Source organism: Odontesthes bonariensis, chromosome 18 (genome assembly GCF_027942865.1).
Source record: "Odontesthes bonariensis isolate fOdoBon6 chromosome 18, fOdoBon6.hap1, whole genome shotgun sequence".
Lineage (NCBI taxonomy): Eukaryota > Metazoa > Chordata > Actinopteri > Atheriniformes > Atherinopsidae > Odontesthes > Odontesthes bonariensis.
The window spans coordinates 30,254,506-30,270,337 of NC_134523.1; the positions used below are offsets into that span (position 1 = coordinate 30,254,506).

General features: G+C 42.9%; 1 protein-coding gene across 4 annotated transcripts in view; it reads right to left on the bottom strand.

Annotated features, from left to right (window-relative positions):
• LOC142367474 (receptor-type tyrosine-protein phosphatase U-like) overlaps positions 1-15,832 on the bottom strand; it is a 255,969-nt gene that overhangs the window by 177,412 nt on the left and 62,725 nt on the right. For all 4 annotated transcript variants that reach the window (XM_075449450.1, XM_075449449.1, XM_075449448.1 and 1 more), the window contains exon 2: positions 2,832-2,960. In XM_075449450.1, the coding sequence (XP_075305565.1) occupies positions 2,832-2,960 (129 nt within the window). The remainder of the gene's footprint in view (positions 1-2,831; positions 2,961-15,832) is intronic.

The following is a 15,832-nucleotide window of genomic DNA, read 5'->3' on the forward strand; positions in this document are numbered from 1 at the left end:
TGGCCTTGTTGTGAAAGATGATTTATACACCAACTTATCAACAGCTGGAAACTGACCAGGTTACTAACTTCCACATCTGCATACGTTAATTCCTTTGTGTTGCTTTCCTTCAAAAATTAAAATGCAGCATCTTTCTGCCATTTTCCTCTGCATGAACTCAATTGGACATTAGCAGGGTGAATAAAGTATTTTGCAGCAAAAACCACACATACTTTCAAAGAGTGCTTGGAATAGAGTGTTTACAGCAGATGCTCACTTCCACCTGTTACTTGTCACACATGGGAGCTGTCCAACGTGAGAACACTCTACAACTGCTCGGGGGTGAACTGCTCTGCTACAGCAGGTGTGCTTTGAAAATTGTGGTCAGTGAAGTACTGAGTACAGCTACTTTTTTCCCTTCCTCTCAAATGTCAGTATGTGGCTATGCTCACTCTGAAACTGGATTATAGGTCACAATTCATCAAACCAGTCAGTATGTTTACATGGAGCAACAGTTAAAATTCAACAGGGCCATTTAATGGGACCACTGTCTTTCCTCCTCAGGGGAATCGATTTGCTAAGCTAAGTATGTGCGACTCCGCTACTGTAGGTATGATCCCTTCCAGCCTGCTGGTACTTCCTCTGGGTGACCTATTATGCAACGGACCAAAACAATTGGCCAACAATTAAGCTGGAGGCAAACTGGTGCCATGTTGATCTGCAAATTGTACAGCCTTACATTCTGTACATTTCATGCATGCTGTGCACTTTTTCCCACTTTTACAAACTAAATACACACTGCCCCTTATGTTATTCTCTGTTGTTACAAGCTAGGCTGTTCTTTTGATTGGCTTTGTATGAAATGGACTAATTTAGAATTTGTATGAATAGATTGTATTACGGTATCTTTAAGTGCCTTGACATGACATTTGTTGCGATTTGGCGCAATAGACATGAAAACTAAATTGATTTTAATCTTCTTCTGTTTACTGGCTTCTTCTGTGACCTCCACGTCAAGGCCTAGGACAGGAAGTGGAGCGTGCACAGAATTCTAGTTCCATTGTACGTGTACTGTAAACGCTAGACTCGAGTAATTCAACTCCCAACTGCATTATCTGTTTGCGTTGGTCCAATTTCAGTTGGACCAACATGTTTTAAAAGTCCAGTTTAAGTCCGTCTAACACAATAACTCGATATTTTTCTAATAACATGTAATCATATTGCGTGAATAGCAGATACTTCTATAGAATCAACATAAGTAGTTATCTGCGATTGTTACTTTTGTTTCTTTTTGTTTCTGAAATTCCAGTGTCATACTGTACCTACCTTGTACAGTAACTCAACGATGAGTTACGATGCATTGGAAGCACCTATGGATGGGACCCCTTTAACAGTTTGAATAAACATCTTGTTTTTTGTTTTGTTTTTACCAGAGGCCCCAGAGCAACCTGCCAAACACCAGGGCCTGCACCAACCCACTATGGTGTGCCCAAGGCGACCCAGACCCTCCCTCGGGCACATGGCAGGGCCCAGACCCCCGACTCCGGACCACAACCAATGCCCGAGCAGTCTAGCCACCCGGCCCAGAGCCAACAGCCAATGGCAACATCAGCAGTGATCCCCACCCATTTCTGTAAGCCACCAAAGCCACCAACAAGGCCAGTCATGTAGCTCCCCCACAATGACCCATCAAAACTTTGTTCTGTATTTAGCCATGGTTCATATTGGGAGCTAGATTTAAACCATTTTGATATATATTGTAACCTATTGGCTAAGAAATAGTGCTGAAAATCTAATCCATCACTGTCTTTGGACTTCCGTTTAGTTTTGAAACTAATACGTGGTGGCGGGTTTTTCCACAGAAATGTAGAGATGTATGAATCTAGTGACTTAAGCTAAGTAGCGGATGGTTTGATGGGGATCATTAAAAATAAATAGTTAACTTTTGGTAGGATCATCATTTTAATGGAAGCAACTCCCATGAGTAATATGGGTAAGGACTTCCATTGTGTGAGATCGTCCTCTACAGTCTTTAAAAGCTGCACATAATTTAGCTTTGTTAGCTCTGAGAGCCTGAAGGAAATGTTTACGCCTAAATATTTAACATTTTCTGACTGTAACATGGTAGAGGGTATATTCTGGAGATCTGTGGTAATAAACCAGTTAATAGAGTAGTCAGAAAGTACTGAGAATTTATTTATAGGTGTGATCGTGTGAGTGAGAGACGTCTGTGAGTACTGGAGGAAAAGCTATACCTCATCAACATACAGGCTTATTTTATGCTCAATATGTTTGGATTGGATGCCTTTAATATCTATATTTGTCTGATAGCATCTGCGAGAGGTTCAATAAAAATAGCAAAAGGTGGGGGGGGATGTGTATGGTACCTCTCTGCCGAATAAAGCTTGGAGAAGTTTGATCATTTGTTGATATAGTATTCTTATCCGGATGCTGAAGGATGACCCAAGGATGACCCAAACCCAAATAAGGTTCAGAGTTCATGTTTGGGGGTGGCCTGTCATTCTCTTTTACTTGCAATACCATTTTGTGAAATGTAGGTGCCAAAACAGTCCAAAATTCTTTGTAGAGCTTTGCTGGAAAACCATCTGGTCCTGGTGCTCTATTACTAGGCAAAAATTGAAGAGCTTCAGGGTGTTCACCTATTAACAGAGGTAAATCCAAATCCACGTCACGAAGAATCTAATCAATGTTATCCTCTGGTGGATCATTTCGTGATGAATATAAGGTTTTGCAGAAGTCCCTAAAAGTGTTGTTGATTATGTCAGGGAACATCGTGGTTTTAACACATCCGGCAAAGCTATCATTTAACTCAGATCCACTTCGAAGCCTACCGCGCAGAAGATCCGTGGTCGGGTGAGGCCAGCTGTAGGTCCTGATTAGCTGCCAGTCAAAGTCGTCCTCTTGGCCCTGTCGGTAGTCGCATAAGCCAGGGTCTGAATCCTCATCAAAGGTGCAGCCAGCTACAGAGAGGGAAAACATTTTTTTTTTTAAAGTGTTATAAGAGCAGAAAACTGAAAAGAAGTTTCTCTCTGAAAAGTTGCTGCAAGTAACGTTTCTCTGCAGCATGCTGCCTGGAGAAAGGAAAAGCATTGGAGGAACATTACTGTTCAGTTACATCACAGTCTCATTGTAATTGCCCTTAATACATCAAAACACGTAGAATCTTTGCTGCTATAAACTAAATTACAGCCAATAATTGGCACCAGGTGGTCAACACAGTCTGCAGCACACTCATCTATCCCCTTTAAAATCCACCACCATTTGGTGCAATTAGCCCTGTGGTGTGAAAATGACAGAGCAGCCACAGGTCACCCTGATAGGCTGCAATAATGGGCCGAATGTGCCAGAGCAGCAAAGGGGGTTCTGCAGCTGATGGAGGGCAACAACAGCCTGACTCTCTAGCAGTGAAGGTGACCCAACCCTGTCTGACATCTAATAGTTACATTCACTATTTGGCCGTTATCACACAAACCTCAAGCTTTTAAAGGCACCAGCTCTGCTGTTGAACCAGGGGGCTAAAGTGTTCCGTTCTTGTTTAATTGGTCAGCTTGGTACACACAAGCACTTTAGAAAATCTCAAAATGATTATTCTGGACTTAGGAAGACCAATTTCTGATCATGCATGGTTGTGAGCCTTAGGCTTCCCCTCGACGCCCCCTGGAGCTGGGGTCTTACAATTATCCTCACTGTTTTTCGTTTCCCTGGTTGATTTATTCATTCAAAATTTTGAAAATGGTAAAAAAGTGCCAATCACAATTATCCAGAGCTGCTTGTGTTGCCCGAGTAACAGTCTAAAACCAAGAAAACAATGATGCAGGTATAAACAGCACGACAGACAAATAAATGCTGAAAATAATGTCAAACAAATCCATAATAGGATTCCATCCACTGATAAATCACTTGAAGGAAGATGTGGGTTTCATTTCTTTCATCGTTACCAGACCTGAATACAAAATTGGCTAGATGTTGATGTGGGGAACTGTGATCTTTGTGCTTGTAAGATGAGAAAAAAAAAACTGCTTTTTAAAAACTCTGTGGATCCGATTGATTTTGGAATAATAAAGAAACACAGAGTGCTCTGGTACTCGACAGTTATCAATATTTATGTTAGCAAGATTTGTTCAGAAAGCATTTTAAGATGGAAAAAGTTAGACAAATGGATAGTGGGTAATTCTCATCGACCAAATGTGCCCGTTTATTTTAATGCATGATAACACTGCTGGAAAGTTTCTGGATTCCAGAGGGAGCAGCCTACAATTTTTAGGAAGAGCAGTCTTGGAGAAAAATTGGTAAAAAAAAGAAAATTCATCACGTCGTTAGCAATCTCCAAACAGCAGAGAGGATTAATTTGTTTTCAATTTTTGCACTACAATAAATTAAAACCCCAATGATCTGCAAACAGAGTGGTAGCGAATTCGGCCAAAGCGTCTTTATTACTCTTGTTTCTTGTTTGATTGGCTCAAAAGAGTTACTTTAGTTACTTTACTTGAGTGTGCTGAACAGCAGGCAGTCAGACGACACTGACTTGCTTATAACCAGCGTCTCCAGTTGGGTGGATAGTTAACAGGTTAAGTCTGCAGATTTGTCAATGCAGAGTAAGAAAGCTGTTTTGTACAGAGTTAACAGATGGTCTACAGTTTAAAAGCCAAAATATTTCTCTATTCCCCCTCTCAGATTATTTGGTATTTTGTTTGTCCTCCAAAAGTAGGCTTGTTTGCTTGTTTCCTCCATTTAACAAACACAACATGCTGGATCTGCTGGATCACACGTCTAATAAGCACCAACAGGCTGTAGTATTTCAATGGGTTACCAGTGTTCAAATATTTTCCCACATTGAAAAGGATGGTTGAAACAATAAGAAAAAGTAACAGCCCTAAGATCTAGAGGCAGAAATGCAAAACATTAGTTTTTAGTCCGCAAGTATGTGCAAATGAGCAGTTGATTTCCACCATGCTGCACTAACTACGGTAACTAAGAAAGGACAAATAAACAAGAAACATTGTGGTGGTATGCATTGCTTGTAACTTGCAATTAGTGCAAGATGTCGCTCTCTAACAAAATTGGCCTTTTATGAACAGTGATATCCAAGTTAATACAAAAATTAAACCCAAGTTACAAAACCCATGCGCAGTCAAAGAACTCATAAACAGGAAACCAGAATCATTGTGACACGTGCTTTTTGAGAACCCTGCTGAGTCTTCTCACGTTTAAAAATACAGTGCAATTTGTACAGAGCAGCTCCACCTGCTCAGAGAACGGCTAAGGAATAAAAGAGGGATTCAGGGGAGCTGCTCATTTGTACAGTGTTGCACAGGCCTGTCAGCCAACCACTAAGCTGGCCATCAGTCAGTCTGACCCTGCTTTAGAAAACAAACCTAACGGTCCTCTATCTAACTCCAAATACCCTCAGTTAGTCCAGCTGCTGTCCCTGGACCCTCTTCACTACCAGATCGTATTAAGGCTTGACAGCAGTGCTGCTGCTGGTAAAGAGCTGCTCTGACTCTTTGCCAACTTCTGCTTAAAAGTATCCCACTTGGCCAACTTCCCCCCTGTGTTACTGTTTGTATTAGGTTCAGAAACTCCATCTGTTTTCTTAAGTAATATACAAGTATCGCATGTTGCAATAAACTACACAGACTGTTAATTTAAGACCGGTGCTTTCACCATTCCTGCTAACAAACAAATATCACCACCACCCCGGCCCTTTTCCCTTCTGCCTGCAGCCGAACGAGTGTTTCCGGATGTGTAAGCAGATCACAGTTTTAATTGCCTCCTGTGTGAGGGCTGCGTGTTGTTCTGCACGGTCCCTGTTTATCTGAGAATGAGAGGGCCGAGTGGTTGAAACGGGGCCCACGGTGAAGGCCTGCTTTTCACTGAGAGCCCTCTGGCTTCGCGAAAAAATGTCACCATCAGACACGTTCCACTGACTCCACTCATTAGGACTCCTCCTTCCACGCCTCCTTTGCTTTCAGCGTGCATGCTCCTCTCGGCGCCCAAATGAGCTTCTCTGGCAGCAGGAGGGAAAGCCCATGTAATTAAAAAAGCCACGTGCATTCCGTTGAGTTCTAACTGATGCAAGCGTGTGTTGATGTGCATTTCTAAAAATATGTGTGGAAGAAGAGTTGTTTTTTTTTTTGCTCTTTGTGATGCCAGTTAAAATTGAATCTGTCAGTGCCAAATTACACTAAACCCCAAATGACTCCAAATGAATTTGAGTTTGTCACAGCGACTGGGGACCTGGCCGGCGTGGGACCAAGACTGCTCACATTTCCACATAATAAACATAGATGTGAGTGAAAGGAGCTTTTAGAATGCCAACCGCTTATCAGAGGCGATAGTGCCGCTCGTTTCGGAACACTCCCCAAGCGATGTGGAACACGGACAACAACGCCTGCGATAACTTCAGTGAGACACTGTCAGAGCTGCCAACTCTTTCAGGAAAAGAACAAAAAAGGGAAAAGAAATAAAAACGAGGCATCCTCCTCTTTGAAAGGTAGGGGAGGTAATTTGCCAAACAAGACCTCAGCTTGTCGTAAGATACAAAGCCTAGAATGATTTAGCTGTGCTTGGCTTGTCTTCCTGTCTCAAATCGACATATTTTCCCATCCTTCTCTTCGCACAAAGAAAAAAAAGAACAAAGGGAGACGTTACATTCACACTTTCTCACGTCACACCTAAATTGTAACTTTCTGTTGTTGGAAGCACTGATAAATGATCAGGTTATGTCTCATCCACAGCCAGAGGTTCGTTTCCAGATCACCCAGCTTTAAATCGGCCACAGCGTTCAACAGACACCTCAGATCCCACATTAGTGAGCCATGCAGTGTTTCTCTGCTTTCTAATCTCACATGTGACTGCTGAACAAAGCACTACCCCCAGTGTGGCGCGGGGGGATTTTGTGGAAAAGGCAGGAAAGCCTGCAAGAGGCGGCAAAGAACCTCATTAATACGTCCTCCAGTGATGATCCAAATACCGTGTCAGAGGCCTCCCCATTTCAAGTCAGAATTGAGAGGATCTGTAGTAAGAACAAACTACTAGGGTTGGGCGATGTCTTCTTAATTGGCAGAAGACGATGTTTACAGTGAAACATCGTGATGGACGATGATATCGTCGTGGGGGGGGGGGGGGGGGGGGTGTTGGGGGTTGGCTACGACTTATTAATGATCAAATAATAATAATAAAACGGTAGTATATAAGCTACATGGTGATGATTCTACACAGACTCCCCAGGCTTTAGCTGTAAGGGGGGAAAAAACATCCTTCCGCGTTTGAATGGCCCGTGCCAGAATGTCACTATCCCATAGATAGCCTACTTATTTAACCTACTTAATTGTAACAATAAATACATATTTAGGCCATCATAAAATATATAATAATAATCTACTAACAACGGCAATTTAATGATAATACATTTAAAACTATATATTTTGTTTTACTAATGCGCTTTGGCGCGCTGCGCGTTATAAAAAGCTGCCGTTCCATTACTGAATTTTAACGGTTAAAAGCATCCGTTTTATTCCGTTAGAGAGGCTCATTTAATTTCAACAGCTGGCAACCTACCATGACGCAGGAGTTGGTTGGAAAGAAGGGCACCACTTCGCCTATTTGGAATTTCTTTGGTTTTGAACCAGATGAGCGTGGGCTGCCAAAAGATTTAAATAAATGTGTCTGTAAGATTTGCGCATCTGTGGTCCGTGCCAAAGATGGACAGACAACAAATCTACGCGATCACCTGCGTGTTCACCATCCTGAAGAATATGCAACGATCAACGTGTCCGTGCGCTCAGGGCTTGCCAAAAAAACGCAACCGACCATATCTGTGATGTTTGCGAAAAGCACTAAATATAAAACTGACAGTGACCGGTGGAAGGAGCTGACAGGTGTTGTAACTCGCTATTATTAGTTATATATTAGTTATATATATTTCTAAAAAAAAAAAAAAAAAAAAAAAAAAGTGGGCGTGGCATCACGATGGTTACCATTCACCGTGATGGTGGGTCATAAATGACGATGGACGATGATATCGTCCATCGGCACAACCCTACAAACTACAGTGTCTGATGTCACAATACCTCAGCGCCTTACTGAGGTATTTATTTTAAAGCTTTTAGTGCTTCATGGCACAGATGACCAAATGTCAAAACTTTACATACAATTTCATATATGTTCATTGCTGATTGTTGCTCTCTTCATGACGCTGCAGCATCATCTGAACATATTTGGTGTTATTTTAGCAATTTGAACCTTCATAGGGGAGGGTCAAACTTTTTTGTCAATGTAAAGTCAATTCAGAGATTTGTATGGAAACATGTTAGATGTGTTGTGACGACAGATGCATGTAAGATGGTAGAAGATCGAGAACTGTGTTGTGCTGAATTGTGGGTTTAAAGTCAGAAAGTAATGGGGAGAGCGTAACTGCTTAGCGGCTACAAGACAGCCAGAAGAGTCCCTGCAGGGAGATTAATGGGAGGATGTGTGCAGCAGCCTGAATGCTTGTGACGGACCCCCATGCACAAGCGTCTAACTTAGCTTGTTCTGCAGTGAACATCGCGACCCTGACTAATAGCCCACACACCAAGCTCATCATAAACACGTTGTGATGGATCAGGTGGAAAACCCAAGCCTCTTACACAGCATTAATCCTGGAGAGGGAGAAATAAATTAGAGGGGTGAGACAGAAAACGTGGGCGGGGTGAACAGTCCCGAAAGAGTGGCGGGGATGATGAAACAAATCAAACACAGTGCACGGCACAGCGTCCACAACAGGAGGATTCTTCCCCCCCTTAGCAAAGCTTATGCAGTGGCAGGTCAAAGAAGTTGGAATGTGTTTTGAGTGATCACTATTTGCCGTTGCTGGCCTCGGAAGACTTAAATCATCTATATGCAGTTATTCCTACAACACTAAATACATGACAGCTGATTGTAACCAGAAGAAAATCTCAGCCAGCCTCATGGATCAATGGATCAGTGCTTTATTTGAGGAGAGTAAAATGCTGAATTCTCTCCATGTTTCCTCTCTCATGATCGATCTGATTGCTGGTTTTTTATGTTTCAAGGAAACGTATCGAGACCTTTGTCCCCTCCAATTTAATTTCAAACTTTTTCCTGCATGGCAGTATTATTTCCAGGGCTGCTTCTCTTTTAGTCAAGCCTCTATTCTTCTCACAAATCTCTCCTTTCTTTCTTTATTTTTTTTTTAAATCGTAGTTATATTTGATCAAAAATATCCTCCTTTTCTGATAAAGCAGCCCTTTCTGTAAAGCTCATTTCCCATTGCAATGAAGCAAATTCCTCAGGCAAACCACCTAATATCGTGTAACGAGCGGCGGCGCTCTGCTGCTCCTTTAATCTCGGAGCTCAGATACAGCAGCTCTGTGGGGACTGAGGATCCTGGATGTTCTACCGCTTCTCTTGTTTGGTTTGAGATAAAGCTCCGCTGCTGCGTGATTTGCATTCGAGAGTGCGCAGGCAATGCATCAGACCTGACGAGTTTACTTACGGACGAAGTGTGAGGAGGGTAGGGAGGGATGGGAACAAGAGACACGGTCGAACGGCCCATCAATACTGAGGCAGCAGACGCCACTTCTTCATGGACCATTAAAAACAGCCAGTGCTTTGTCAGAGGCGTTAGCAATGAAGAGGGCAGCAAGCGGAGTATGATGGTTTATTAAAGAGAAGCAGCACTCTCTGTCGGCTGCAGAGTTCGGTCAATATTGTTTTTATTACATCGAAAACAATACACACAGCATCATTTTTTCATGCCATAAAACTTAAGTGAATTTCAATCATTGCAGCCTGAGACTGGGGTATAGATGTTAGAAGATGATTAATATGCACAAGATCCACACACACACACACACACACACACACACACAACATTAAAGGTACCCTGTAGAGTTTAATCATAAACAAACGAAAACGTAGCATTCACTTTTTTACACAGGAAGTCATTTTGTGTGTCCCTTCGGTCTGACAAACCAACTGAGTGCTTCATCTTCAAATATTTATGGAGCCAGTTCTTTCTTTTAAGTATTCATGATAAATTGTTTACAGCCACTCTCCTCCTTTCCAGTCTTTGTTGGTGCATTGTGTTGTCTCTCTTTGCCAGGTTCCTACTCAGCTCTTCTCACACATTCAAAACAATGGGGGAAAGGTCAGCATGAAATGTTTACTTGAGCAAGTCCTCATGGGGGGGTTTGGGGGCGTCATTTCAATATTAACACCTCCTTATTTTCATTCCTTCACTTAGTTTCACTCCTTCTTTACACATCAAGTACTGGGCTGTGTACAGACTGTCCACTATATAGAGCAGTGGTCCCCAAACTACGGCCCGCAGGCCACATCCGGCCCGCCTAAGCAATGAGTGGCCCACTTAACGATCCCAAACAATCCCTCTAAACATGGCCTATTTTTTAAAATTGTATTTTCCTATTATAAAATATCCGCACTTAATGATTAAGGTTGGCAATCCAATTAAGATTTACCTTATTTACAAATTATTTACAGTTGTAGCTAATTTTAACAACCCCCCCCCCACACACACACACACACAATCATATATTCCAACTTGACTTTGCTTGTGATCAACGGTCAAGTGTGCGCGGGCAAGGCAAGCTAACGAAAGAAAAGCAGAAAACAAAATGTTGAAATGGAAAATAGATTCGGAGTGTAGAGTTTTTAAACAGCAGTGGACGGATGAATTTTTTTTTGTCCAGTGCAAGGAAAGGGCAGTTTGCCTAATCTGCAAGTAGACAGTGGCGGTGTTTAAAGAATTCAACATTCGCCGGCACAATGAAATTCGCCACAGAGGGCAGTATGCTAGCTTGCAGGGTCAAGTGAGGAGAGACAAGGTGGCTAAACTAAAAAGTGGATTAGCTGCCCAGCAGAGTACAATGCTACGCCAAACACAGACGAACCTATCCTCCGTTCGGGCCAGCTTCAAGGTAGCTAAACTGATATTTTCTTTACATTTCTGACATGTTGATTGTTAAATTGAAAAATATACGTTTCAAATATTCCTTTGGTGATAAGGCTGAGCAAAGCACCTTATATTTGCATTTGTTGAGATAAGAAAATGATTCGTGTTTGAATTAAACTGAAATTAGTCATAAAAATTCAGTTTTCCTTTTTCCAATACTTTGACTACAGTCTGCAGGCCTCAATGCTCGACTTTGACTTAATGCTCAGATCCACTTTTATGTTGGCCTGTTCTCGTTACTCTTCAGTGTGAAGGAATCCCTGTGCTGAAGCGACCCGCATGCGCAAAGAACAACGAAGACGTCATGACGCACACAAGCAAAAAAACAAAGACGTCACTATATACAGGAATTATCCCCCAGTGTTTCCCGCAGCGCATTCTAGTCAAGACGGCCGCCTTAGCAAACTCGCACTGCCGTCTTGCCAACGTTCCCAAAAAAATTTTTTTTTTTTAATTTATTTATTTTTTTTTTAAACCGAAGTAATAATACTTTGCCAGGCTCAGACATTAAAAGACACCATTGATAACATTGAATTGCGACACCTACTGGTTGTTAATGTAAATAGTTAATGATGTAAATAAAAAAGTATTACAGCTCTTAAACAGCTTCGTTATTGCTCTAACAGCCCCCGTCCCATTCCAAGTACCCCCTCCGCCACCCGACGGAACGCTATCCGCGCAAAACCCCTGGTCCCAGCCGACGACTCACCACCTTGACGAAGCAATTTCCTGCGGGAAACACTGTCCCCCCAGATGCTCATTAGGCCCAGCACCTCCGTGGTCCTCCACTGGCTAACGTCTGTACTCTCGCCTTGCACGTTTACAGAAGACAGGTGCAGACACACGGTGACTTCTACCTTCGCAGAATTGTGGCGAACGTCGATCGGCGCGAAAGTGCAGTGAAGAAATTCCAAAACTAAAACAATCTAAACCACTGCAGCTGTACCGACCGTCCATCTATGATTTGAATCGAATAGATCATTGATCAAATAAAATTCAAACCCATATATTTGCAGGAAGTCTGATACACATAAATAATGAAATTATTTCAATGTTCAACAAAAAGAGAGGCTGGACCAAGGATTTTTTCCTCTCTTTTTGTTAATTACTGCATTTGTTTAGCAAGACACAAAAGAAATGTACAGAAAATTCATTTCTTCATTAGGGACCGAGCAGTGAAACTGCAAGGACCCTATTGTATCTGTAAGGTTTATTAGGGACCGAGCAGTGAAACTGCAAGGACCCTATTGTATCTGTAAGGTTTATTATTATTCTTTCTTATTCTTTGCAAAAGGTATGCGAAAACTCAGGAAATTTTGCGAGCGCCACCTGCCAGTCGACGACATGAAAGAATCTAAACTTTATATTTTTGGGAGTCGCTCATTGACTCTGTAGCGCCCCCTATGATGCTTAAAAATGGTCCCCTTAATAGTATTAGTTTCGCGTGGGATGACGAAATTCGGTACACTCATTCATCATGCCCAGACGCACAAAAAAGTCTCAGGCCGCCAATGTGCCACGTCCACAGGAAGGCGGCCATTTTGGATGGAAAGTGCGTTTTCGTGCCATTTTTGACCGATTCCACGCCTTGCTTAAGATCAAACTTGTCCTACAGATTTCATGCTACAGACTTGAAACTTGGCCAGGTTACTCTTAAGACATGGAGGGAAAAATTCATTGGCCAACTTTTTCAAAACTTAAAGGGCGTGGCCGTGGCGACGCCTCAAAGTTTGATGACTCGCCATCACTCGCCACGAAAAATTAAGTCGCTTATAACTTCCACATACATAATCCAATCTTACCCAAAGTTCAACCGGTGATTGCTGGACCCAGCCTGAACGCGCACCTATGAAATAGTGACATCCACCTATAGCGCCACCTGCTGGTGGTTGGAAATGTCTTTTTTTTTCCACACCTCGCATTTTATCAAACTCCTCCTACAGATTTCATGCTACAAGCTTCAAACTTGGCCAGGTTACTCTTAAGACATGGGGGGAAAAAAATCATTGATCAACTTTTTCAAACCTCAAAGGGCGTGGCCGTGGCGACGCCTCAAATTTATGACTCGCCATAAAAAATGAAGTCGCTTATAACTCCCACAAACATTATCCAATCTGTCCCAAACTTCATACGGTGAATGCTGGACCCAGCCTGAATGTGTACATATAAAATAGTGACATCCACCTACAGCGCCACCTGCTGGTGGTTGGAAATGTCTTTTTTTTTTTTCCACACCTCGCATTTGATCAAACTCCTCCTATATATTTCATGCTAAAATCTTCAAACTTGGCCAGGTTACTCTTAAGACATGAGGGCAAAACTTCGTGGAGAAACTTTTCCAAACTCTGAACGGTGTGGGCGTGGCCAGAGGTGAAAATCGTGTGATGGCGTTTGTAATATGAAAGCCTTATCATCATCGTAAAGTTATGAAACTTGGTACACACGTGCATCCTGATGACCTCGTACGTATGTAAAGGGTATTGTGTGTGGGCGGAGCAAAATGGCTCAGTGGCGCCCCCTAGAAATTTTCAAAAACCCCTATGCATTGGGGTTATTGCTTGCTCGTACGTACGCAATGGAAATCGTGCGCGTGGGCAGAGCTGCGCGTCTACGGCGTCCAGCGCATGCCCAACGTGCGCACATCCCAACGTACGCACACTCGGTCCCGCTCACAGCTGCTTGCAGGTTTCTAGTTATTAGGGACCGAGCAGGAACTGCAAGGACCCTATTGTATCTGTAAGGTTTATTATTATTATTATTTCCGATTCTTTGCAAAAGGTATGCGAAAACTCACGAAATTTTGCGAGCGCCACCTGCCAGTCGACGACATGAAAGAATCTAAACTTTATATTTTTAGGAGTCGCTCATTGGCTCTGTAGCGCCCCCTACGGTGCATAAAAATGGTCGCCTTAATAGGATTAGTTTCGCGTGGGACGACGAAATTCGGTACACTCATTCATCATGCCCAGACGCACCAAAAAGTCTCATGCCATCACGGTGCCACGTACACAGGAAGGCGGCCATTTTGGATGGAAAGTGCGTTTTCGTGCCATTTTTGGCCGATTCCACGCCTTGTATAAGATCGAACTTGTCCTACAGATTTAATGCCACAAGCTTCAAACTTGGCCAGGTTACTCTTAAGTCATGTGGGGAAAAATTCATGGAGACACTTTTCCAAACTCTGAACGGTTTGGGCGTGGCCAGTCGGTGAAAATCATGTGATGGCGTTTGTGATTTGAAAGCCTTATCATGATCGCAAGGTCATGAAAGTTGGCACACACGTCCACCCTGATGACCTCGTATGTATGTAAAGGGTATCGTGTGTGGGCAGAGCAAAGTGGCTCAGTGGCGCCCCCTAGAAATTTTCAAAAACACCTCCGCATTTGGGTTTTTATGTGATCGTAAGTACGCAGAGGGTATCGTGCGTTTGGGCAGAGCTGCAGCTCAAGCGTCCAGCGCATGCCCCAACATGCGCACATCCCAACGTACGCACACCTCGGTCCCGCTCACAGCTGCTTGCAGCTTTCTAGTTATTATTATTATTCTTTCTTATTCTTTGCAAAAGGTATGCGAAAACTCAGGAAATTTTGCGAGCACCACCTGCCAGTCGACGACATGAAAGAATCTAAACTTTAAATTTTTAGGAGTCGCTCATTGGCTCTGTAGCGCCCCCTATGATGCTTAAAAATGGTCCCCGCAATAGGATTAGTTTCGCGTGGGACGACGAAATTCGGTACACTCATTCATCATGCCAAGACGCACAAAAAAGTCTCAGGACGCCATGGTCCCACGTCCACAGGAAGTCGGCCATTTTGGATGGAAAGTGCGTTTTCGTGCCATTTTTGACCGATTCCACGCCTTGCTTAAGATCGAACTTGTCCTACAGATTTCATGCTACAGACTTGAAACTTGGCCAGGTTACTCTTAAGACATGGAGGGAAAAATTCATTGGCCAACTTTTTCAAAACTTAAAGGGCGTGGCCGTGGCGACGCCTCAAAGTTTAATGACTCGCCATCACTCGCCACGAAAAATTAAGTTGCTTATAACTTCCACATACATAATCCAATCTTACCCAAAGTTCAACCGGTGATTGCTGGACCCAGCCTGAACGCGCACCTATAAAATAGTGACATCCACCTATAGCGCCACCTGCTGGTGGTTCGAAATGTCTTTTTTTTTCCACACCTCGCATTTGATCAAACTCCTCCTACATATTTAATGCTAAACGCTTCAAACTTGGCCAGGCTATTGTTAGGACATGGGCCGAAAAAATCATTGGCCAACTTTTTCAAAACTTAAAGGGCGTGGCCGTGGCGACGCCTCAAATTTATGACGCGCCATAAAAAATTAAGTCGATTATAACTCCCACATACATTATCCAATCTGTCCCAAACTTAATACGGTGAATGCTGGACCCAGCCTGAACGCGTACATATTATCATAGTGACATCCTCCTATAGTGCCACCTGCTGGTGGTTGGAAACATCATTTTTTTTCCACACCTCTTATTTGATCAAACTCCTCCTACATATTTCATGCAAAAACCTTCAAATTTGGCCAGGTTACTCTTAAGACATGGGGGCAACAATTCATGGAGAAACGTTTCCAAACTCTGATTGGTGTGGGCGTGGCCATGCGGTGAAAATCGTGTGATGGCGTTTGTGATTTGAAAGCCTTATCATCATCTCAAGGTCATGAAACTTGGTACACACGTCCACCTTGACGACCTCGTACGTATGTAAAGGGTATCGTGTGTGGGCGGAGAAAAATGGCTCAGTGGCGCCGCCTAGATATTTTCAAAAACCCCTATGCATTGGGGTTATTGTGTGCTCGTACGTACGCAATGGGAATCG